Source organism: Canis lupus, chromosome 11, assembly GCF_048164855.1.
Source record: "Canis lupus baileyi chromosome 11, mCanLup2.hap1, whole genome shotgun sequence".
Lineage (NCBI taxonomy): Eukaryota > Metazoa > Chordata > Mammalia > Carnivora > Canidae > Canis > Canis lupus.
This window is the reverse complement of record NC_132848.1, coordinates 47,101,393-47,128,450: the sequence shown is the minus strand read 5'-3', so window position 1 is coordinate 47,128,450 and position 27,058 is coordinate 47,101,393. Positions and strand designations below refer to the sequence as shown.

General features: G+C 37.8%; 1 protein-coding gene across 13 annotated transcripts in view; it reads left to right on the top strand.

The window, feature by feature from the left end:
• The window catches only part of VWA3B (von Willebrand factor A domain containing 3B), a 256,215-nt gene that overhangs the window by 104,982 nt on the left and 124,175 nt on the right, over positions 1–27,058 (top strand). For all 13 annotated transcript variants that reach the window (XR_012003285.1, XR_012003287.1, XR_012003286.1 and 10 more), the window contains 3 exons: positions 4,024–4,206; positions 12,155–12,285; positions 14,670–14,827. Coding sequence is in view for 8 of the 13 variants with exons in the window: in XM_072768076.1 (XP_072624177.1) it covers positions 4,024–4,206; positions 12,155–12,285; positions 14,670–14,827 (472 nt within the window). In the remaining 5 variants the exon portion in view is untranslated. The remainder of the gene's footprint in view (positions 1–4,023; positions 4,207–12,154; positions 12,286–14,669; positions 14,828–27,058) is intronic.

Below are 27,058 nucleotides of genomic sequence, written 5' to 3'. Positions count from 1 at the left end.
GGGAAGGATTCTTAATCCACTTCCACCATGTACTTCTAAGGGTCTAGAATCTCCCCAGAGTGTGTACAAAATGTACTTGTACATTTCTCTGGGGGAGAAGAGCCCTCCCTAGCTTTCACTGGAAGGCCTGTCCACTTAAAGATCAAGAACTATGGATACAGATGATAATTGGAATCGGAACAATGCAGGCCACCTGAACAGTAATTTCTAAATCCTACGTAGGCATTTTGTGTTCATAGCTGCCTTTTCTCACATGCAGTCCATTGCTTCTGCATTGTCTCTCAGATTCTCTCCAAAAAGCAAAAGAATATTTGATATTCATGTTCTGTGTGGAGGACATTAAGATGTATCACTAGATCTACATTTCTTTTTGAATTTTTACTGACTTTGTAGGACCTGAATATGTTAAGGCCAGTGCTATTGTTCCCAATACTCAGCAGAATTTTCTGCTTGATAGGACACACAGAGATGATTGTTCCGGATTTAATTCCATAGATAGCAGCTTACTGCTTGTTTATTAAATGTCCAGGGAAGAATAATATAGCAAGACAAGTCTTAAATTAATCAAGTTAAAAGAATTCTAATAAAGAATAATAATTCTTTATTAAAGTAGAATTGCTATGTGTCCTTGTGGGCATCTCCAGGTGTGAATGGACAAAGCCCAGTGCAGTCTTTGGCTGCAGTCATTTTGAGGCTTCTTTGAAGTTAGGAACTTACCCTGGCAGATATCAAGAACATGGGAGTGAGAAAAGTTTCTTGCACCATTCTAAACAAAAATGAATGGGTAAAACCTGATAATGAGGTGTGCAAGGGGTGGGTACAGTGTGAGCCACCTGCAGAAACAGGCCTTCATCAGGCAGTTAGGAGGACCATCCTTGCCTTTCTTGCCACCCCAAGTTGACATTATAGGTGAAAGGGTCCTCTGGCTGCACATCTGTTTAGATTCCGACAAGAGTACTGACAAGAGTCTCTCAGGTATGCTGCTTGGCCTCATTTCGGTATTGAAGGGACTTCTATGGGGGAACATACGGAGGAGTCCAGAGCTGAGAAATGTTTCCTCTATGTGATACAGGACTCACACAAGGAGAAGGCCCACTACACTCTATAGCAGAGCTAATAGAGTAAGTGGCTGGGAGGAGTCAGGGTCCAAGGGGCTGCTGTGGTAAAAGGTTTGCTTCCATATTCTGAGTCTCATCTTAAAGCTGTGAGGGGATAAACCAGGGAGAGGAATCCTTGGGTGGGGTCCAGGCAGGAGGTCAATGGCTATTTTCCACTGCAGGGATAGAGCTCTTTCTGGAGTCAAGGTGCACCCCAACCCTCTGCCTAGCTCTCTAACACCATACCTGGTACTAGAACATCATACCAGGTTAGCAAATATTACCTGAGGCTGAGTGCAGGTGGGGAGCTCACCACATTATACTAACAGACTTTCTCCTGCCTGTACCCTCTTTAGCTTTATGCAATGATGGAAATGGCTTTGGAGCCAGAGACCTGGGTTGGAAGCTCACCCCCAGCACTGCCCATCAGAATGACCTTGGGCAAGTCCTCTACTGTGAATTTCCTCATCTGTGGCTTAAAGCTAATACTCCCTACTCACAGGGTTGCTTTGAGTAAATGAGATGATGCTCCCATGAATGCATTCTACAGTTACTGAGCATCTTTTATAGGCCAGGCACTATCAGTCTGGAATACAGTGGTAAGCAAGATGAACAAAGTACCTGTCTTTAGCAAAGCCTGTGTTTTATAGGGAGATAGGCATGTTCAAATAAATAAATGAAATAATGTCAGGTAGCATTTTAAAAGATGAAAATGCTGCCCACAGTACCTGGCACCCACAGTCATTACTAAATCAGTGTTAATTTCTTTCCCTTCCCAAATATCTTAGCTGTAAGTCAGTATAGGAATAGTTCTTAGCTAAAACACTATAAAATTAACAGAATTTAGAGCTAGCATCTCCAGTCTGGTATCAGGGGCAATGGCCACGATTCCCTGGTAAGAAATGAGGACAACAACAGTACCCACCACAGAGGGTCATAGGGAGGGTGCAGGCAGAGAGCAGAGGCAGAGCTCTTAGTGCTTGATACATAATAGGTACTCAGAAATGGAAGCCAGGCTGAAGGAAGGGGAGGCAGCAGAGAGGGCTTTGCTCTGTGTTTGCTTTTGTCAACAGGGATGTGGTCAGCTTGGTTAGGTTACTGTTTGATTAGAAACCAGCTGATGGCCAGAGGGGAGAGGAGAGAAAAAAAATGAGAGGTGGAGGTGGACTTAATGGGCAAGGGGCAGGCTCAGTGCTGGAGCCAGACACAGAGACTGAGGCTGTATGTAAGCCGTGGCTAGAATGAGATCAGACCACTTAACCAGCCACCTTACTGGGCAATGTATTAGCTGCCCAAGGCCAGCCAGTGGTGTGTCCAGAGTCCTCTCTCCCTTTTCACTCTGCCTTCCCAGAGCGCATAAGACAAATACAGGGAAGGGTTAAAGGCCAAATGTAGAAACTGGAAGTGGAGAATGCAAATTGGCTGAAGGAGCCAGCAAGTTGGGTCAATCAAAGAGGGACTCCTGGCACTGAGAAATGCAGAGGAAGTGGGGGCAGGACCATCGGAGGCCGTTTCTGAAGGTTCTCAGCAGGACTGTGGTAGTGTGGTGGAGAGATGGCAGGAGAACTCATCAGTTCATCTTTCCTGAGGGTCTGATAATGGAACATAACCTGAGAGTCAGTCCTTACCAAGAGACCAAATGAGAGGAATGAACAGTCTGGCATTGCTTCTAATACTAAAAGTTGGCTTTGAATTCCAGTGTTACCACTTAAGAGCTTGATGGTCCTAGGACACTGAATTCTTCTGAATCTCAATTTCTCCTTCTGTCTGTGGGGCCACGTTAGATTTGCATATTACTGGGAAGAAAAGCAGAAGAGCAAATGATGGCTGAAACATGGAAAGATTTATATTTCTATGGATAAGAATCCCAGCAGTAGGTAGTCTAGCCTCTACAGCTATTCAAGGATGTCTCCAAAAAACAGCTTTTTGTGTGTGTGTTCATTCTCCACCATCTGTATTTATAATTTCTGCCCTCCTGGCTGCAAGGTGGCTGTTCCACATCTAGGCAGTGTCCATTTTCCAAGGGTGAGCGGGAATGGAAAGGGGAAGAACATTAGGTTTTGTTGTTGTTGTTAAATATTTGTCTTTTTAGTAGAGAAAAGGAATATCTGACCTGAGACTTCTGCCTGTATCTCAACAGACAGAACTGGGTCACATGGCTAACTCTAGCTGCAAGAGAGTATCAGAAGATGAGTTTTTATGTGTATGTTTGTTTATTTGTTTTAAACTGGGCGCATTGCTGTCATGAAAAGAAAACCAGGTTGCTGCCAGTAAAAAAGGATGAAAGGAATTTATATTAGTAGGCAATTACCTGTCTTTCTAACACTACCTCACAGGGTGGTTGTGAGGATTAACTGCCATGTTAAACTCCCAACAGAGCGCCTAGCACATGGAGCCCTCATAACTATCTCTTCTTTCACTCTGTGGGAGACACATTGACCGTGGCCTGTATGAAGCTGGAAAATCTTCTTTTCAAGTAGATGCTTTGGAAGCTACATTGAGATCCAGTAGCCCTACCCTGTAGAATTCCAATAGCCAGGATGTTCTACCCTGATACTTCCAGTGCTCTAAAGTATATCCCAGCACTTTAAAAACATGAACTCTAGGTTTGGGTGCACCTAAAATTGAATGATTTGGTTAGTCATATCTCTCTTTCAGATTCTTTTCTACATCAAATTGTGAGCCCTCAGAGGCAAGGGCTGAGTCATTGGTCTTTATCATACTCTCACCATCTGGCAGTGTTTGCTTTGTTTATTGAATTGAATTGACACCTTTCCAAGAAGCCACTCATCAATGTATAAGGAATTACTAGTTGAGAATCTCACTATTTCTAGCAAATACTAAGGATTTTCACATCTTATTTTTTCTTTCTCTTCCTCTCTCTCTTTCCATCTGCCTTTTCCCCCCTCAAAATGTATCATTTCAGCCACCTGAAATGGTCATAGAGCAAGTCAAAGTTTTTCAGAAAATTCCTATTTACACCATCTCCTTCAATTACAATGATGAGATTGCAAATGGCTTTTTGAAAGAGCTTGCTTCTTTGACTGGGGGAGAGTTCCACTTTTATAATTTTGGCTGCAAGGATCTGTGTCCTCCAGAGGCTGTTCAGGTAAGAGCTTAATGAATTGAGAAGAGAGTGTTCATTTATTTGAGCATTATAGACTGGAGGCTATTGGAAGCCTTATTTGAGAAAATTGTAACCATAAAGACAATTAAGTTGACCAAATGAAATCACTTCACCATGTACTGCAAAATATGATCCAAGGACCATCTGAAGTAAAGGATTTGTGAAAATGCAGATTCCTGGGTCACACTTCAGAGCTGCTAAATTAGGCTCTAGGCATAGAAGCCCAGGAATCTTAATATACTTTGTTTTTCTTCTAGGCTTTTTATTATAGAGAGTTTCAAATACACAAAAATAGAATATATGGACCCTTGCCCCTCATACCCATCAGTCAGATTCAATAATTATCAAATTTTGCCAAACTTTAGGAATCTGTATTTTTAGCAAGCATCCCAGAGGGTCCCTACCTGAAGTTTGTTAACCACTATTTGCAGACATTTGTGGGAAACTTAAGAAAAATTCAGATCCTAGGTAATTGTCTCCTTACTTCTCAGACTATATATCCATGGGACCATCTGATAAAGAATTCATTCTAATGACTTGATAGGAGAAAGTAAATAAAATTCTATTCTCCAATCCTCTAGTGTTGGCCTGAAGATATGCATTTTAAGAATGTCTTTCTAGAGAATATTTTTTGTCTTAATCTCTGTCCTCTGGAGTCACTTTAAATCCAGGACAAGCCAGAATACCAATCAGTGTGTACATTTGAAGAAACTACCAGAGTCTGGGGGATTAATCATCTGAAAGGATTGGAGGGAACAATGACCTTTCTGAGCTTACACAGGACAGGGAATAGTGACTACCCCCCTCAGCTAGACTGGAAAACATCATAATACTGTGGGTATTGGGTAGAGTATAAAGAAGGATCTTGCCTCAGGTGTATGAGCAACCAAATGCTGCTCCAGTTCTGCCTTGAAAATCTTAAATTCAAGACCCAAAAGGATAAATCTTTTCTAAGGAACTTAACTACATCCCTGAACAAACCCCAAGAATAATTATAAAAAAGCAAAAATATCCATCACCTAAAAAAATAAAATTGACAATTTCTACATCCAATCAAATAGGACCAGGTACATAAAGAAGCAGGAAAATACAGGTCCATAACGAGAAAAAGTGAACAGAAAAATTAAAACATATGCATAGCTGACTCAATATTAAAGCATTAAAATAGTTATTGTAGCTGTGTTTGATATGTTCAAAAAGGGAGAGACATGCAAGATTCAAGTAAGACACAAAATTTTTAGAGATGAAAACTACAATGCATGAGATGAAAAATACATGGAATAGGAACAACAGCAGGAAAACACTCCAGAACAAAAGACTAGTAAACTGTAAAGCAGCAATAGAAACTATCCAAAATGTAGCACAGAGAAGAAAGAGAATTAAAACAATAAACAAGCCCCCAGAAAATAAGGCATAAGTGAGCTGTGGACAAATTCAGGTAGCCTAATAAATGTGAAATTGAAACAATAATGTCATAAATTCTCCGAATTGGTTGAAAACTATAAACCCACAGATCCAAAGACAATGAGCGCCAACCACAAGAAACATGAAGAAAATCATACCAAGTCATATCAGAATTAAACTTCTCCGAAGTATTGACAAAGAGAAAATCTTTAAAGAATAGGGTGAAAAAAGACAAATTATGTATGGAATGCAGATAAGGATGACAGCATATTTCTCATCAGAAACAAGGCATGTGAAGAAACAGTAGAATGATATTTTTAAAGTACTAAAAGGGAAAAAAAAGCTCAGTGTAGAATCTATACACTGAAAATATCTTTCAAAAAGGGAAGTGGAATGAAGACTTCAAAGATATACAAAAACTAAAAGAATTCATCACCAATAAATCTGCTGTACAAGAAATGTTGAAGGAAGTACATTAGGCAGAAAAAAAATCATACCAGATGGAAATACATATCTACACTAAGGAATGAAAAGCAAAGAATAACGGCACATGGATAGCTGCACATGGATAGCTGCATGGTAACTGCATGGGTAGATATGTAAGGCTTTTCCCCCCTATTTAAATCTAATTATAAGATAAATTACTTTTTAAATCTAATTATAAGATAAATTACTGGAGGGACTTCCAGTTCCTGCAATACTGGTGTAGTCTCATTTCTCCTAGGTTCTATATCTTAATCTAAAAAAATCCTGGATTTAACACAACAAATAAGCATAGGAATGCTCTGAAAGGTGAAAAGAAGGTAGAATTCCTAGGGACCTCCAAACTTAAGGAGATCTATGGCAATAAGTCTTGTGGGATTTGTTAATGCCTTCCACATATTCCAGATAGGGCACTGCTGAACTCTGCAACTTGAAATCTCTAACAGACAAAGACCACCCACACCCCCTGCCCCCCCCAAAAAAAAAAATGACCCAAGAAAATCTTATTCTCCAAAGGACTGAGAAGAAGGTGCCCTAACAACAGAAACTTTTTTTGCAGTACTTGCATAATTCAGCCATACAATAATGGAAAAACTGCCCTCCTTACCCTGCAATTTGAGTGGAGCTGAACAAAGAGCTGGTCTTCCACACTTCCATGGAAGCAAGCAATGGTGCTCTCATCCCTCTGCAAGGTGGTATCAGTAGGGCTGACCAGACAACTAATCTTCCATCCCTCACTGCTGGAGTAGTGTGAGGAGGGATGGATGGAAAGCTGATCCTCCAAATCCCACTAGACAGAGTAGATGGTACTCTAAATTCTGTGCTAGGATAGTATCAGAGAATGAGAGGGAAGTTTATTGTCCATTCCCTCTCCAGTAGATGGTAGAAGTGCTCTGATTTTCCCACCATGGAGTCCAGTGGCACACTGGGCCTTTATCCCACCAGAAAGCTCTAAGACTTAGCAAGGCAATATGAAGACAGTCTAGACAGTGCTGTGCTTCACGACATCCCTTATTTCAACAGGATTCAGCGAGGAGATGAACTTCTACAAACACTCAGCATCAGTGAAAATGATAAAGGAAGTGTGAGCTGCAGATAGGCAACACTCCACAGTACCCCCATCCCTGATGGCAGTGAGGGTTGATGGGGAGCTGAGCCTCCATTAACACCCCATATAATAAAAATAATTGAAGTGTGAAAGGGAAGTAACCCCCACTGTAGTCCTCTCTGAGTGGAGAGCTAATCTTCCACCCCTGTCCAGCATCAATAAGACCAAAGGGGCAGTGCTTTCTGGGGCTACTCAGTACTCTTACTCCCTACCCTTAAGAACTCCCTCTGTGAACAAAGTAGAGATTACTGTCCCACAAAAAGAGAGCTGAACTCCTAATTCTTGAACTCTTGACACTGTAGCAGCTTGCCTTGATGAAAATAACTGGAAAAAAAGCACTGCACACACAGTTGTGCCCAACTGAAAGTGAAATTTAACTATGAGAGTCTCCAAACATATAAAAAGTATACTAGAAAAATAGGTTCACTGGGGTAGGTGGGTAGGACAAGCCAAAGAGACACAGCCACAAGTGGCCCAGCCTGGGAAGCCTCTTTTCCCCCCACAGACCTGAGACTCTTCTCTGCACAGAGACACCAAAGAACAGGCAAGAGGGACCCAGTCAAAGCTAATGGTCCATTCCAGGAAAACTCTATTCCAATGTAGGACAGAGATCATCCTACATCACCCAGTGACATAGGACACCCAGAAGACAGCAGTAGAGGCACCAAGAAACATCTGGCAGTCTGACTAGGGAAACTCCTTCTGCCTGTTCAGACAACACCAGCAGGGGCCAATGGGAGCTCCAGTAACACCAGATTAATAAAGAAGACCAAAATAATATCAAGAGGGCTCTGAAAATTAAACTGCCTATTGGAGTAACAGCCCACAAAAGTAGGACGAAGTCCCACATGCTAAATTTAAACAGGGTTACTGCAAGCTAAAAAAAAAGTTTTAAAATAGGACCCAAGTCTTATAACACAATATAGCCAGAATATTCAGTATACAGTGAAAAATTACTCAAGAACCAAGAAAATCACAACTTGAATAAGAAAAGACCATCACATGACTCCAATACTGAGGTAGATGAATCAGATGCTGGAATTACCTGACAAAGATTTTAACCTATAATAAAAATGCTTCAGCAATCATTTATAAGTTACCTGGAGATAAAGGAGCAAATCGAAAATCTCAGCAAAGATGTAGAGTCATAAAAATTTCCAAGTAGATATTATAGAACTCAGAGCTATAATAGCAAGTAAACTCAGTGGGTGGGCTCAGTAGTGATAGTGGAGATGACTGGATTTTATCATTGAACTTGAGGCCAGATGATAGAATTCAACAAAACTGAACAACAGAGAGAAAAATTGATTTAAAAAAAAAAGGTAGAACCATGGGAACCTATAGGACAATAATGAAAGATCCAATATCAGTATCATTGGAGTTCCCCAAAGAGGGAAGAAAGAGAGGGGAGCTGAAAGACTACATGGAAAAATAATAACTGAAAAGTCCTCAAATTTGGTGAAAGATACAAACATACAAATTGAAGAAGCTGAGTAAACTCCAAAGAAAATAAACCCAAAGAAATCCATGCCAAGACACACCATGTTAAACATTTGAAAATCAAAGAGAAAAACAAAAGTCTTAACAGACTGTAAGAAATGACACCAAACTGATAATGGATTTGACTGAGGAGGCCAGGAAAGAAGTGGCACAATATTTTTCAAGTGTGGGAAGAAAAAGAATCATCGACCACAAATTTTATATTGGACAAAACTATCCTTCAGAAATAAAGAGGAAATAAAAATATCCTCAGACAAATAAAAATTAAAAGAATTTGTTGCTAGAAGCCCTACTCTTATATTGGCTATAGGAAGTCCTTCAGGCAAAAGGAAATGATAAAATAAGAAATCTTGGAGCATTATGAAGGAAGGGAGAAAGAGTGAAAATATAAGTAGATGTAATAGAGCATCCTTTTCCTTGTGAGACTTAAAAATCATATTCAATTATTAAAATAAAAACTATACCACTATCTATACTCAAGACAGTGATATTTAAAAGTAAGGAAGGTAAAGCAACCTAAGTGAAAGTGAGGTTTCCATATTTCTCTTGAAGTAGTAAAATGTTAATGCCAGTAGACTATTATAAGACACATACATATGCTGTGCATACCCAGAGAAGCCATTATGAAAACAATAAAAAGAGATATCCTCAAAAACAGTACAAATAAACCAAGATAGAATTATTTTTTAAAAATTCAAGTAACCTGAAGGAAGACAAACAGAGGAACAAAACCATTTAAACAAGTAGAAAACAAAGTAACAGTAGTGTTAACATACCAAATATTACTTTAGATGTAAATGGTCTAATTACATCAGTCAAAAGATAGATATTGGCAGAGTGGATAAAAGAACATGACTGAAAAAAAACATGACTGAGTTATATGCTAAATACAAGAACTCATATCAAGTACAGTGACATAGGTAAGTTTAAAAGAAAAAGACACACCATATAAATATTAATAAAAATCTGGATTGGCTATATTAATAACTAATGAAGTAAATTTCACAGCAAATAAAATTTACATATTAATAAGAGAATCAATCCACCAGGAATATATAAGAGTCCTAAATGTGTATGTATAAACCAATACAGTTTTAAAATATTTGAAGCAAAAATTGATAGAGCTGAAAGGAGAAATAGACAAATACAAAATTATAGTTAGAGACGACCTCAGCACTTTCCTCCCAGCAACTGATAGAAACTACTAGATTCAAAATCAAGAAGGACAGAGAAGATCTAAACACTGTAGTCAACCAACAAGATCTAATTGTCACAGGTAGAACACTCCCCACCACAACAGCTTAATATAAATTTTTTTCTAGTTCTCAGAGTATATTAAGATGGGCTGTACAATGGGCTACAAAACAGACCACAGCTAATTTAAAAGCACTGACTACAATAGCTGAATTATGGAAACAACTCAAGTGTCCATCAACTGATGAATGGATAAGGAAGATGTGATATGTAAACACAAATATTACTCAGCCATTGAAAAGAATGAAATCTTTCCATTTGAAATGACATGGATGGAGCTAGAGAGTGTTGTTATGCTAAGTGAAATAAGTCAGAGAAAAATAAGATTTCACTCATATGTAGAATTTAAGAAACAAAACAAATGAACAAAGGAGGATAAAAGAGAGGGAGGCAAACCAAGAAACAGACTCTTAACTATAGAGAACAAACCAATGGTGACCCAAGGCAGGGGTGGGTGGTGGTGGTGAAATAGGAGATGGGGATTAAGGAATGCACATATTGTGATGAGCACCAGGTGATGTATGGAAGTATTGAATTCACTATATTGTACACCTGAAGCTAACATGGCACTGTATGTTAACTAACTGGAATTTAAATAAAAACTTAAAAGACAGAACATGGAAGACTCCTAACTCTGGGAAATGAACTAGGAGTGGTGGATGGGGAGGAGGGCGGGGGGTGAGGGTGACTGGGTGGCGGGCACTGAGGGAGGCACTTGACGGGATGAGCACTGGGTGTTATTCTGTATGTTGGCAAATTGAACACCAATAAAAAATAAATTTATTATTTTTAAAAAAGTTTTCCTAGTTAACAAAAAGAAAAAAATAAAATCTTACAGAGAAAAATAAAATAAAAGCATTTAAATCATGGAGTCTGTTTTCTGACCATAGTCGAATCAAATGAGAAATTAATAATAGAAGGACAGTATGAAAATGTCTAAACACATGGAATTTAAACAACACAGTCCTAAACAATCTATAGGTCAAAGAGAAAGTCTCAAAGGAAATTAAAAATACTTAGAACCAAATGAAGACAAAAACACCGTGTATCAAACTATGTGGAATACAGCTAACACAGTGTTGGGGGTGAAATTTATAGCAAATGTTTGTTGGGAACAAGGAAAGTTATTGAATCAACAATCTGAGTTATTAACTCGAGAAACTAGAACAAGAAAGGCAAAATAAACCCAAAGCAAGAAGGAAGGAAACAATACAGATTGCAGTACGAATCAATAAAATTGAAAATCGGAAAATAGAGAAAATCAATGAGATGAAAAGCTGTTTCTTTGAAAAAAACCTCAACTGATAACACATCTTGGAAGGCTGACAAAGACAAAAAGAGCAGACACAAAGAACTAATATTAGAAATAGGGGATATCATACTAGATCTTATAGCCATCGAAAGAATTATAAAAGGAATATAACAAACAACTTTGCATTCATAAATCTGACAACTTGGGAAAAAATGGGCCACTTCCACACAAAACAAAAACTACCAGAAATCAACCAAGATAAAATGGACAATGTGAATCACACTAAAATAAATATTTTTTCAATAGAAATGAAAGCAAATGTCCATACAAAGACCTATACACAAATGTTTATAGCTTTGTTCATAAGCAGCCCAAGTATGTACCTCAACAGGTGACTGAATTTTGGTATTCACTATACAATCTAATACTAATTAGCAATAAGGATGAATGAACTCTTGATTCATGCTGGAACATGGGTCAATCTCAAAACAATTATATGAGTGAAGGAAGCTGGACAAAGAATATATACTGGATTATTCCATTTATATAAAATTCTAGAAAGTTGAAACTAATATATAATGACAGAAGGAAGATGAGAGTTGCTTAGGAATGGGAGAGGGGTTTGGGGGTATGGAAGATAGCAAATTTACAAGGGGGTCTGAGGAAACTTTTGGGGTTATCTTGATTGCAATGAAGATTTTACAGGTATGAATGTCAAAACTATTCAAATGGTACGCTTTAAATGCATTCAGTTTATTTTATATGAGTTATACTTCAATAAAGCTGTTTATTAAAATGCAATAATATGAGAAATACATGAAATTCTTCAGATTCTTCTTTTCCTGATACAGTTGGTTTTCTGTTAGAAATGTTTGAAATTTGAACTCTTTTATACAATATCACAATATATTTACTTCTCATTCTGGCAGAATGAAGATCTGACTCTTTTAATTAAGGAAATGGAGCAGGGACAAAGTGACCTGGAGAAGGTGAAAGACCTTTATTCGGAGTCCTTGATCATGGATTGGTGGTACAATGGAGAAAAGGAAGGGAACAATAAGTGAGCATGCCAAAGTCGATGTTTTCCCCATCACTGGAGTCCTCTCAGATACTCTGTTCATTCTCCTTGACATTTATTCTTTCTACAGTACTTTTGGGATTTCTCTTAGTGAAAAGAATCACATAGCTTGATTATGTTAGAATTTTTTTTAAGGAAAAAGAATTCATAATCTAATAATTTAACAATCCAATATATGGCTTAAGGAGGCCACTATTTGACCTTTATGTGTAAGTTCTGGAATCGTTTAGTGGCACCTAAGAGCAGTGTTAAGGGTTCATCTCTATCCAGCGTGGGTTGGTCCCCCAAATCCAGCAGTGACAGAGCACAGCAGGAGTGCTGTGTAGTGCAGGAGATTTGACTCAGGGATCAGGAGGCCCAAGGGTCTGGACTCCACTCTGTGTTGATCTTAGAGAATCCCTGACTTCTTTCCAGACCTGTCCATTGCTGTTTGAGTCTTGGTTTCCTCATTAAAACGGTGGCTGTGGTGGTAGGATTTGGGGTAGATAATGCTTCGGGTCTTTTTCTACCCTATATTCTAATATGTCTCTAATTAGTAATATGTAAACAAAAATCAAAACCACCCCAACACTCAGGGAAGGTGTCAAATCTTATGAAAACAATTTAACACTGCACAGATTTTCAAATATACCAGCTTCATATACATACTCATTTAGGAGGATGTCTTTTTATTTTAAAAAAGTGATAGCAAGTAGAAAGAAGTTGAAAAGAAATTTGTCAATCAGGATTCCATCTTCATCAAAATTCACTGTCTTCCTGTTAGCAAATTAAGCATTAATATGGGTAGGAGACAGGGCATGAGTATGGGATCAGTAAAAAGAGATAAATGAATACTGGGCCATCTTATAATGAAATTTTACATTATTTTTGGAGTATTTACTTGGAAAAGCTTAGATACATCTTCTAAATTCAGAGAATTTGAACAAAAAACTTAAGAGTCAAATAAATGGACAGCACCTCAGTGTAAATTACTCTCTATACCTTAACTGTCTTCTTTCCCTTGTTTAATCAAACTAAAAATCTCAGGACAAAATCACCAGCAATTACTTGGAAGTTGGCTTAGTCACTTTTTATATCTGCTATTGCTTGAGTAGTGGATACACTCTTGTTTTTTATATTTCTTTTTTAGAGGCTGGATAGGGCAGGTTCTGGAGTCATGCAGAAATGTGTCTTAATCCAGGCTTCCCACCATTACTTGTTGGGTAAATTTGGGCAAGTTACTTAACCTTGCCAAGCCTCAGTTTCCTTATCTACAACATGGGAATAATGGTAGTTATAGGGTTGTTGGGAGATTAAATGAGGATATGCCTGTCATGTAATAAGAGCTCTAAATTAATATAAGGGAAAGACTAAAACTCAGTGCCTCATTCCTCAGGTAGCATGCTTCTATTCTACCGTTTAACAGCACATTAGGAAAAGTTAACTCACTGACCTGGCTATAGTCAAAACCAAATTGCCTTTTCTAGTTCTCTACCAGGTGAAAAAATGTTTCGGCCCCCAAATCTCCTCTCACCTTCCTTTTTTTTTCAAATATTTGTGGAGTACACACCATGTGCCAGGTAATCTGGGATGCACAGATGAATATAAACCCAGTCCCTTCCATCACAAGATGCACGGTGTAGTAGGGGATACAAACACACACAAGATTGTGAAACGCTGTGGGGGTCGTCTATGAAGCAGGCATTCAGGTGGGGGATAAAAGGGAGAGGCCGTGCTTTACAGTATTGGAACTAGAGATTGTTCTGGAAACTTTTCTTTCTGTGGCTACTATGTTAAGAACTTCAGAAAAGATGCATCTGGAATATTCTCAGGTATTTCTCGGGTCCCTCCTGGCCCCAGATCTTCACTAGCATGATTTGCTATCGTCTGGTACTTGCACAGGGGTCTAAGGCAAGGATTTCCCTTCTCTGGCTTTTTTAAGGGCTAGGTGTTTAACTCTTTGGTTGGAGAAATGGTTTTCTGTTAGGCTTTCTGGTTTACAGCTGGCTCTCCCTCATGTTAATTCTCACATCAGTCCCATAGAGTCAGCGCACACCTGAATTTCCTGTAGTTTATAGAGGAGGAAAATGATGATGTTCAGGGAAGATTGAGGGACTTCACAGAGTCACACAGCCAGGAAGGAACAAAGCTGTGATATGAGCCATATATAATGACACCACATCTGGGCCCCTGTCCACTCTTCTGTTTTGGGTGGGTGGGCATAAGGATTGTCCTTAAATTAACCTGTTTTGTTCCAAACAAGAGGAGACTCACTTCTTTGTAATATGATCGTATTGATCTAACTCTGCCTTATTGTTGGAAATCTTGTGTCTTCCCCCTCCTCTTTTTCTTCTTTCTTTCTTTGTTTTTCATCTAAATCAATACAGGCATCAAAAAGAAATCTCTTCTATGGTTTCAACCCCAGAAAAGTGTGCAAAACCTCACTCTGACATCGAGTCAACACAAATATCATCCCTAAATCTGTTCCAAGTACCAGAGAATCTTTCAAATCAAAAGATTCAGAAAAAGAAAGTCCTCCATGCAGGTACCAGTGAACAAAATGGTTTGATTCTTATTACTGGTTTTTCCTCAATGCAAGAAGGTAGAATAAAACAAAAATCCATTTATTTTTTTAAAGATTTTATTTATTTATTTGAGAGAGAGCTCACACATGTTCAAGTATGTGCATGTGCACGGGGAGGGGGGGGTGGCAGAGGGACCGTCCTGGTAGAGCCGATCTGGTGCTCCATCTCACCACCCTGCAATCACTATCTGAGCCAAAATTCAGAGTCAGATGCTTAACCGACTGAGCCACCCAACTGCCCCCACATAATATTTTATAAGAAGCCTAACCCTGTGGGGTATTGTGGTTTTGTTTTTGCTTTATTGACATATAATTGACATAGAACATGAGAGACTTCTGATTCTGGGAAACAAACAAGGGGTAGTGGAAGGGGAGGTGAGTGGGGGGATGGGGTGAGTGGGTGACGGGCACTGAGGAGGGCACTTGATGGGATGAGCACTGGGCGTTATGTTGGCAAATCAAACTCCGATAAAAATATACAAAAAATAATATTATATTGGTTTTAGGAGTACGACATAATGACTTGATATTTGTATATATTGAAAGATGATCACCACAGTAAATCTAGTTACCATCCATCACCACACATAGTTACAAAAACCTTTTTTGTTGTTGTTGTTGTTGAGGACTTTTAAGATCTATGCTCTTAGATTTTGTTTTTGTGTTTGGTTTTGTTTTTAGATTCCATGTATAAATGAAATCATATAATATTTGTCTTTTTCTGTCTGATTCACTTCACTTAGCATAATGCCCTCAAGGTTTATCTATAAATGATGTGACAAATGACAAGATTTCTTTTTATGGCTGAATCATAATCATGTGTGTGCGCATGTGTATATAATGTTTATATATTACCTCTTATTTATCCATTCATCCATCAATGAAAATAGGTTGCTTCCATATCTTCACTATTATAAATAATGCTGCAATGAACATGGAGGTGCATATATCTTTTTGATTGGTGTTTTTTTCTTTTCTTTTCCTGAATACCCAGACCCAGATGTGGAATTGCTGAATCATATTGTAGTTCCAATTTTTTGAGGAACCTCTATACTGTTTTCTATCGTGGCTGCATCAATTTGCATTCATTCCTACCAACAGTGCACAAGGGTTCCCTTTCTCCACATCCTCACCAATACTCATTGTCCTTTTGATTTTAGCAATTATAACAGGTGTGAGGTGATGTCTGCTTCTGATTTTGATTTGCATTTCCCTGATGATTAGGGATGTTGAGCATCTTTTCATGTATCTGTTGGAGATCTGTATGTCTTCTTTGGCAAAAACTTTATTCAGGTTCTTTGCCCATTTATTAATTGAATTATTTAGGTTTTCTGGTGTTACGTTATAAAAATTCTTAATATTTTTTGTTATTAACCCCTATTGGACATATCATTTGCAAATATCTTCTCCCATTCAGATTGCCTTTTCATTTGTTCGTGGTTTCCTTCATTGTGCAGAAGCTTTTTATTTTGATGCAGTTCCAATAGTTTAATTTTGCTTTTGTTTCCCTTGCCAGAGGAAATATACCTTAGAAAATATCTCTGTGGCCAATGTCAAAAAATTACTGCTTATGTTTTCTTCCAGGAATTTTATGGTTTCAGGTCTCACATTTAGGTCTGTAAACCATTTTGAGTTTATTTCAGTGTATAATGTAAGAAAGTTGACCAGTTTCATTCTCTTGCATGTAGCTAGCTATCCAGTTTTCCCAGCACCATTTGTCAAAGAGACTTTCCCCACTGTATATTCTTGCCTCCTGTGTCATGGATTAATTGACCATGAAAGTGCAGGGTTTTTTCTAGATGCTCTATTCTGTTCCATTGATTTGTGTCTGTTTTTGTGCCAGTAGCTTACTTTTTTGGGATCTGTATAGATTTGTAGTATGTCTAGAAATCTGGGATTGTGATACCTCCAGCTTTGTTCTTTTTCAAGATTGCTTTGGTTATTCAGTGCCTTTTGTGGTTACATACAAACATCAATATTCTTTGTCCTAATTCTGAGAAAAAATGTTGTTGGTATTTTTAATAGGGATTACATTAAATCTGTAAATTGCTTTGGGTAGTATGGACATTTTAACAATGTTTGTTCTTCCAGGAGAAAGGAATATTTTCTTATTTGTGTCATCTTCAGTTGCTTTCATCATTGTTTTATAGTTTTCAGAGTACAGGTCTTTCACCTCCTTGGTGATAAGATTCTTTCTAGGGATTTCATTCTTTTTGGTGTAGTTGTAAATGGGATTGTTTTCTTAATTTCTCTTTTAGCTACTTCATTATTAGTGTAGAGAAATGCAATAGATTTCCATATATTAATTTTGAATCCTATAACTTTACTGAATTCATTGATCAGTTTTAGTAGTTTTTTGGTGGAGTCTTTTGCGTTTTCTATGTACAGTATCATGTCATCTGCAAATACTGAAAGTTTCATGTCTTACCAATTTGGATGCCTTTTATTTCTTTTTCTTGTCTGATTGCTGTATCTAGAACTTCTACCACTCTGTTGAATAAAAGTGGTGAGAGTGGACACCTTTGTTTTGTTCCTGATGTTAAAGGAAAAGTTCTCAATTTTTCACCATTGAGTATGATATTAGCTGTGGGCTTTTCATATTATGGCCTTTATTATGTTGAGAGTTCCCTCTATCCCTATTTTGTTGAGAGTTTTGATCATGAGTGGAGTTTTTATCATTTGCACTTTGTCAGATGCTTTTTCTGCATCTATTGAGATGATCCATATGGTTTTGATCCTTTCTTTTGTTATATTACATTGATTTGTGAATATTGAACCACCCTTGCATCCTTGGAATAAATCCCTTGATTGTGGTGAATGATTTTTTAAATGTATTGTTGGATTATCTTTGCTAATATTTTGTTGAAGACTTTTGCATCTATGTTCATCAGAGATATTGACCTGTAGTTTTCTTTCTTTCTTTCTTTCTTTCTTTCTTTCTTTCTTTCTTTCTTTCTTTCTTTCTTTCTTTCTTTCTTCCTTCCTTCCTTCCTTCCTTCCTTCCTTCCTTCCTTCCTTCCTTCTTTCTTTCTTTCTTTCTTTCTTTCTTTCTTTCTTTCTTTCTTTTTTTCGTGTGTGTCTTTATCTGGTTTTGGTATGAGTATAATGCTGGCCTTATAGAGTGAATTTGGAAGCTTTCCTTCCTCTTCTATGTTTTGGAATGGCTTAAAAAGAATAGGTATAACTTCTCTTTAAATGTTTGGTAGAATTCACTTATAAGCCATCCGGTCCTGAACTTTTGTTTGTTGGGAGTTTTTGGTTACTGATTCAATATGGTTGCTAGTAATTGATCTGTTCAAATCCTATTTCTTCCTGATTCAGTTTTGGAAGGTTATATGTTTCTAGGAAGGTATCCATTTCTTCTAGGTTGTCCAGTTAGTTGGCATGTACTTTTTCATAATATTATAAACCTTTGTGTTTTTTTGGCGTTGGTTATTATTTCTCCTCCTTCAATTTCTGCTTTTATTTAATTGAGTTCTCGTCCCTTTTTTGTGGGTTTAGCTAAAGGTTTATCAATTTTGTTGATCTTTTCAAATAGCCAGCTCCTGGTTTCATTGATCTGTTCTATTTTTGGTCTGTATCATTTATTTTGCTCTAATTTTTATTATTTCCTTCTACTGGCTTTGGGCTTTGTTCTCCTCTTTCTAGCTCCTTTAGTCATACAGTTAGGTTGGTTTTTTTGTTTTTTGTTTTTGTATAAAGTATGAACTTTACATTTTTTCCTATAGATGTTGCTTCAGCACCATTTGTTGAAAAGGCTACACTTATACTTACTCCAATGAATTAATTTTGTATCTTTGCCAAAAATCAGCTGGCTCTATCTGTGTAGGTTAAATCTAGGTTTTATACTTCTGTTCCACTGTTCTTTGTATCTCTCTACACCAATACCACAATGTCTTTTTTTTTTTAAGATTTTATCTATTTATTCATGAGAGACACACAGAGGCAGAGAAAGAGGCAGAGGGAAAGGCAGGTTTCCTGCTGAGAGCCTGATGCAGGACCCTGGGATCATGACCTGACCCAAAGGCAGACACTCAATCACTGAGCCACCCAGGTGCCCCACAATGTCTTGATTAATGTTGCTAGATGCCTTACTATCAGGTGCCATGATTCCTCCAACTTTATCTTTCTCTTGTTATTTTAGTTATTCAGGGGGGACTGAAAGTTTGTTTCAATTTTAGAGTATGATTATTTAAAGAAAACCTTTTTGGGATTTTGATAGGAATTACATTGAATTACATTACAACACATCTTTATAATGTTGATTCATCCAATCTGTGAACACGACTCATGAATATGACCATATATTTAGATCTTCTTTAATGTCTTACAGTAGCATTCTGTAATTTTCAGCTTAGAGATCTTATACATGTTGTATTAAGTATATACCTAATTATTTCATTGTATTTAGAGTGATTGTAAATGGTATTTGTTTTTGAATATAGGTTTCCATATGTTTTTTTTTTTTATGATAGTCACACACACAGAGAGAGAGAGAGATAGAGAGGCAGAGACATAGGCAGAGGGAGAAGCAGGCTCCATGCACCGGGAGCCCGACGTGGGATTCGATCCCGGGTCTCCAGGATCGCGCCCTGGGCCAAAGGCAGGCGCTAAACCGCTGCGCCACCCAGGGATCCCAGGTTTCCATATGTTTTTAGTTAATTATGTTCATTGTCTATCAAAATGCAATTCATTTTGTGTATTGATCTTGTAACTGGCAACTTTACTGAACTCAGTAGTTCTAGGATTTTTGTGTGTGTGTGTGTGTGTATATATATGCTTGTGGATTTCTTGCCATTTTTCGTATAGACAATATGTCATCTACAAATAGGGACAGTTTTATCTTCCTTTCCGGTCTCTCTGGCTTTATTTCTTTTTCTTGCCTTGTTGCAGAAGTTAGAACTTTCAGGACTATGTTGAATAAGAGTGATAAGAGTGTTCATTCTGGCCTTTTTCCCAGTCTTAAGGGAAAAGATACTCAGTCTTTCACCATTGTGAATGATACTAACTGTAGACTTCCTGTATATATTCTTTATCAATTTAAGGATGGTTCCCCTCATTTTAATTTTCTGAGAGTTTTTATCACAAGTGGGTGCCAAATTTTGTTAAGTGCTTTTGCTGCATCAATTGATAGATAGACTGTTGCATCAATAGTCTGTTGCATCAATAGACTTCTTTACTCTATTGGTGTGTGGATTACTGATTGATTTTCAAATGTTAAGCAACCTTGTATATCTGAATATTTTCCACTTCTGTTTTCTCAGCATATAATTCTTTAAGGACCTTGCTGGATTTGGTTTGCTAATACTCTATTGTGAATTTTTATATCTAAGTATATGAAGGATATTGGCCTATAGTTTTTCTTTTATCTTCTGTTTTTTTCACATTTTTTAATTGATGTGCAGTTGATTTATAATACCATATTAGCCTTAGGTTTACACCATACTGGTTTAACATTTATAGAAATCATATAATCACCATCACGAAGTGACCATAATAAATCTAGCTACTATCTCACTATACAAAGTTGTTACATATGTTACATATTCTCTATGTTGCTTAAGGCTTTCTCTTTAATCCATGGATTATTTATAAATGTGTTGTTTAATTCCACATGTTTAGAGTTTTTCCTGTTGTCTTTCTGTAATCACTTTCTAGTTTGATTTCTCTATGGTCAGATAACACACTCTGTATGATTTAAATTCTTTTAAATTAGTTGGGATCTGTTTTAGTGACTAATAGTCTATCTTGGTAAATGTTTTGTGGGCACTAGAAAAACACATGTATTCTGCTGTTACTGGGTGGAGTGTTCTGTCTATGTCAGACCCTATTGGTTTATTGTGTTCTCTGTCCCTGCTGATTTTGTGACTAGTAGTTCTTTAAGTTTCTGAGGGGAAGTTATTAAGTTTTTAACTATATTTGTTGCTTTGTCTATTTTTTCTTTTGAACTCTATCAACTTTATTTAGCTTCATATATTTTAAGACTGTTTGGTTTACATGTACCCATTTAGGATCTATATGTTTTCCTGGTGGATTGATCCTTTTATTATGTAAATTTTCTTTGCTGTAAATTCTATTTTAGCAGATATTAATATTAGTCCCTCCAGGTTTTTATTAATATTTTCATGGTATGTCTTATTCCATCGTTTTACTTTCAATCTACCAGTGTTGTACTTGTAGGTAAGCCACTTGGGTGGCACAGTCAATAGAGCCTCCAGCTCTTCGTTTTGGTTCAGGTTGTGATCTCAGGGTCATGCAATCGAGCCCTGTTAGGCTTTGTGCTCAATGTGGAGTCTGCTTAAGACTTTCTCTCCCTCTTTCTCTGCCCCGCCTCCTATGCTTGTGCATACACATACACAGTCTGCCTCTAAAATAAATAAATCTGAAAAAAAAAAAATCTGGGCAGCCAGGGTGGCTCAGCGGTTTAGCACCACCTTCGGTCTGGGGCATGATCCTGGGGACCGAGGATCCAGTCCCATGTTGGGCTCCCTGCGTGGAGCCTGCTTCTCCCTCTGCCTGTCTCTCTGCTTCTCTCTCTCTCTTTCTCTGTGTGTGTCTCTCATTAATAAATAAATAAAAAGCTTAAAAATAAATAAAATAAATCTTTTTTTTAAAAAAAGTAAATTTCTTGTAAGTAGCATATAGTTTAATAGTGTTCTCTTATCTACTCTGCCATTATACACTTTTCGATTAATAGTGTTAGATTATTTCTGTTTAAAGTAATAGTTGATATGTTAGTACTTCTGTTATTTTATTATTTTTTACTTATTTTCATTGGTCTTGTTCCTCTGTTTATTTTTTCTTGCCTTCCTTCAGGTTACTTGAACATTTTTTAAATTATGTGTTCGTTTACTTGGGGTTTTTAAAAAATTACCTCTTTGTATGATTTTTGTAATTGTTTCTTTGAGTATGACACATACATAAGGGCTTATAAAAGTCAACTAGTGTCAACATTTAGCCACTTTGTGTAAGTGTGGAAATCTTACTTCAATTTAGGAAATTTCGAATTTCTTTATATTTCCCATGTTTAAATAGCATTGTCTTAAGTATCAGGTAGTGTTATAATTTCTATTTCAGTCATTTAAGGGTTGGTCTGCTAGCTACAGTGTTTTTTATTTTTATCTTTCAACTTCGTAGGAATGGTTTTATCTTCTCTTAGTTCCTGAAGGACAACTGGACAATTTTACCACATTTAGAATTTGCAGTTGTTTGTTTTTTCCTTTTTGTAGTTGAAAAATCGTGAGTCTTCTCTCTAGGACCCCCTACATTTTAAATGTGAAATTTTCAGTCATTCAAACTGGTGTTCCCTTAGGTAATGTGTCCTTTCTCTCTGGCTACTTTCAAGATTTTTTTCTTTGTCTCTAATATTCAGATGTTTAACTGTAATGCATCGTGGCATGGATTTCTTTGGGTTTATTCTGCTTGGTGTTTGTTCAGCTTATTGAATCTGTACATTGTGTCTTTCACAAAATTTGGACAGTTTTCATCTACTATTTCTTTAAAAAGTCTCCCTGTTCTACTTTCTGTCTCCCTGTCCTTTTGAGACTCTGATGATATAAATGTTGGATATTTTGTTATTATCCTACAGGTGTCTGAGTCTCTGCTTATCTTTTGTCAGTGTTTTTTTTTTCTTGTTGTTTAAATTGACTGAATTCTATTGTTCTGTCTGCAAGTTCTCTGATACTATCCTCTGTCATCTCTGCTCCACTACTAAGCCCATCCAACAACTTTTTTTATTTATTTTATATTTTAGTTCTTTAATTTCCACTTGGAAATTTTTATAACTTCTCTTTCTTAGTTGAGATTTTCTATTTGTTCATTTGTTTCAAGAGAATTTATAATTAATTGTTGAAACATTTTTATGACCGTTTCATTGAAATCCTTATCAGATAATTCCAACTTCTGATTCATCATTCATTCTGCTGGCATCACTTGATTATCTTTCTCATTTAAGGTATGATTTTCATGGTTCTTGCTATGATGGGTAATTTTTATATTGTCCTGAACATTTTGTCTATTATGTAAGGGACTCTGGATCCTATTTAAATCTTTTATTTTAGGAAGTAGTTTCCCTATTTAAAGTTAGCACATAGACCTTAGCCTGCTTCTGTGATCTGTGGTTCCAAAAGTAATTTAATTTTCACAGCCTCTGTGGTATTATTTTGGTGCTTGGTTTGCTACTCCCAAGCTACTGCTGGTCCCTGCTGGTACTACCGAAGGGAGCATCAGGAGTTTCTTCAGGGCAGGAGGCTTGATGTCTCTCAGTGGAGAAAAACTGTAGTAGCTTCCCCACAACTATCTTTTTTCTTTTTTTAAGATTTTATTTATTTATTCATGACAGACAGAGAGAGAAAGAGAGTCAGAGACACAGGCAGAGGGAGAAGTAGGCTCCATGCAGGGAGCCCGACATGGGACTCGATCCTGGGTCTCCAGGACCGTAAGCCAGGCTGAAGGCAGCGCCAAACCACTGGGCCATCGGGGCTGCCCCCCACGACTATCTTTTGAGTGCACTCTTGTCTCTGGGCAGGAAAGGAAAGCCTTGAACATATAGAGGCCAAGGGACTTCCTGGTATGGGCCACCTGCCATAGATGGATCAGTCTTACATGATCTATCCACTTGTTGTGGTATCTCTGTACAAGGGAGGAATATCTTAGGCTCATGTGAACATAAAGGCTTCCTATATCAGGCCGCTTGTGTAGCCTATCTGCCCATTCCAGTAAACCCGAGTTTTGCTAGAAATGCTACTTGCTACTTGTCCTAAACATTTTTTTAAATAAATTTATTTTTTATTGGTGTTCAATTTACCAACATACAGAATAACACCCAGTGCTCATCCTGTCAAGTGTCCCCCTCAGTGCCCGTCACGCACTCACCCCCACCCCCCTCCTCCCCTTCCACCACCCTCCTCCCCTTCCACCACCCCTAGTTCGTTTCCCAGAGTTAGGGTCTTTATGTTCTGTCTCCCTTTCTGATATTTCCACACATTTCTTCTCCCTTCCCTTATATTCCCTTTCACTATTATTTATATTCCCCAAATGAATGAGAACATACACTGTTTGTCCTTCTCCGATTGACTTACTTCACTCAGCATCATACCCTCCAGTTCCATCCACGTTGAAGCAATTGGTGGGTATTTGTCGTTTCTAATGGCTGAGTAATATTCCATTGTATACATAAACCACATCTTCTTTATCCATTCATCTTTCAGTGGACACCGAGGCTCCTTCCACAGTTTGGCTGTCGTGGACATTGCTGCTATAAACATCGGGGTGCAGGTGTCCCGGCGTTTCATTGCATCTGAATCATTGGGGTAAATCCCCAACAGTGCAATTGCTGGGTCATAGGGCAGGTCTATTTTTAACTCTTTGAGGAACCTCCACACAGTTTTCCAGAGTGGCTGCACCAGTTCACATTCCCACCAACAGTGTAAGAGGGTTCCCTTTTCTCCACATCCTCTCCAACATTTGTGGTTTCCTGCCTTGTTAATTTTCCCCATTCTCACTGGGGTGAGGTGGTATCTCATTGTGGTTTTGATTTGTATTTCCCTGATGGCAAGTGATGCAGAGCATTTTCTCATGTGCGTGTTGGCCATGTCTGTGTCTTCCTCTGTGAGATTTCTGTTCATGTCTTTTGCCCATTTCATGATTGGATTGTTTGTTTCTTTGGTGTTGAGTTTAATAAGTTCTTTATAGATCTTGGAAACTAGCCCTTTATCTGATACGTCATTTGCAAATAACTTCTCCCATTCTGTAGGTTGTCTTTTAGTTTTGTTGACTGTATCCTTTGCTGTGCAGAAGCTTCTTATCTTGATGAAGTCCCAATAGTTCATTTTTGCTTTTGTTTCTTTTGCCTTCGTGGATGTATCTTGCAAGAAGTTACTGTGGCCGAGTTCAAAAAGGGTGTTGCCTGTGTTCTTCTCTAGGATTTGGATGGAATCTTGTCTCACATTTAGATCTTTCATCCATTTTGAGTTTATCTTTGTGTATGGTGCAAGAGAGTGGTCTAGTTTCATTCTTCTGCATGTGGATGTCCAATTTTCCCGGCACCATTTATTGAAGAGACTGTCTTTCTTCCAATGGATAGTCTTTCCTCCTTTATCGAATATTAGTTGACCATAAAGTTCAGGGTCCACTTCTGGGTTCTCTATTCTGTTCCATTGATGTATGTGTCTGTTTTTGTGCCAGTACCACACTGTCTTGATGACCACAGCTTTGTAGTACAACCTGAAATCTGGCATTGTGATGCCCCCAGCTATGGTTTTCTTTTTTAAAATTCCCCTGGCTATTCGGGGTCTTTTCTGATTCCACACAAATCTTAAAATAATTTGTTCTAACTCTCTGAAGAAAGTCCATGATATTTTGTTTTGGTTTTTTTGTTTGTTTGTTTGTTTGTTTTTAGTCCATGGTATTTTGATAGGGATTGCATTAAACATGTAAATTGCCCTGGGTAACATTGACATTTTCACAATATTCATTATGCCAATCCATGAGCATGGAATATTTTTCCATCTCTTTGTGTCTTCCTCAATTTCTTTCAGAAGTGTTCTATAGTTTTTAGGGTATAGATCCTTTACCTCTTTGGTTAGGTTTATTCCTAGGTATCTTATGCTTTTGGGTGCAATTGTAAATGGGATTGACTCCTTGGTTTCTCTTTCTTCAGTCTCATTGTTAGTGTATAGAAATGCCACTGATTTCTGGGCATTGATTTTGTATTCTGCCATGCTACCAAATTGCTGTATGAGTTCTAGCAATCTTGGGGTGGAGGCTTTTGGGTTTTCTATGTAGAGTATCATGTCATCGGCGAAGAGGGAGAGTTTGACTTCTTCTTTGCCAATTTGAATGCCTTTAATGTCTTTTTGTTGTCTAATTGCTGAGGCTAGGACTTCCAGTACTATGTTGAACAGCAGTGGGGAGAGTGGACATCCCTGTCTTGTTCCTGATCTTAGGGGAAAGGCTCCCAGTGCTTCCCCATTGAGAATGATATTTGCTGTGGGCTTTTCATAGATGGCTTTTAAGATGTTGAGGAATGTTCTCTCTATCCCTACACTCTGAAGAGTTTTGATCAGGAATGGATGCTGTATTTTGTCAAATACTTTCTCTGCATCTAATGAGAGGATCATATGGTTCTTGGTTTTTCTCTTGCTGATATGATGAATCACATTGATTGTTTTACAAGTGTTGAACCAGCCTTGTGTCCCAGGGATAAATCCTACTTGGTCATGGTGAATAATTTTCTTAATATACTGTTGGATCCTATTGGCTACTATCTTGTTGAGAATTTTTGCATCCATGTTCATCAGGGATATTGGTCTGTAATTCTCCTTTTTGGTGGGGTCTTTGTCTGGTTTTGGAATTAAGGTGATGCTGGCCTCATAGAACAAATTTGGAAGTACTCCATCTCTTTCTATCTTTCCAAACAGCTTTAGTAGAATAGGTATGGTTTCTTCTTTAAACATTTGATAGAATTCCCCTGGGAAGCCATCTGGCCCTGGACTCTTGTGTCTTGGGAGGTTTTTTTTTTTAAATTTTTATTTTATTTATGATAGAGAGAGAGAGAGAGAGAGGCAGAGACATAGGCAGAGGGAGAAGCAGGCTCCATGCACCGGGAGCCCGACGTGGGATTCGATCCCGGATCTCCAGGATCGCGCCCTGGGCCAAAGGCAGGTGCTAAACCACTGCGCCACCCAGGGATCCCTGTCTTGGGAGGTTTTTGACGACTGCTTCAATTTCCTCCCTGATTATTGGCCTGTTAAGGTTTTCTATTTCTTCCTGTTCCAGTTTTGGTTGTTTGTGGCTTTCCAGGAATGCGTCCATTTCTTCCAGATTGCCTAATTTATTGGCGTATAGCTGTTCATAATATGTTTTTAAAATCGTTTGTATTTCCTTGGTGTTGATAGTGATCTCTCCTTTCTCATTCATGATTTTATTAATTTGAGTCTTCTCTCTCTTCTTTTTAATAAGGCTGGCTAATGGTTTATCTATCTTATTAATTCTTTCAAAGAACCAACTCCTGGTTCTGTTGATCTGTTCCACAGTTCTTCTGGTCTCGATTTCGTTGAGTTCTGCTTGAATCTTTATTAACTCTCTTCTTCTGCAGGGTGTAGGATCTATTTGCTGTTTTTTCTCTAGCTCCTTTATGTGTAAGGTTAGCTTTTGTATTTGAGTTCTTTCCAGTTTTTGAATGGATGCTTG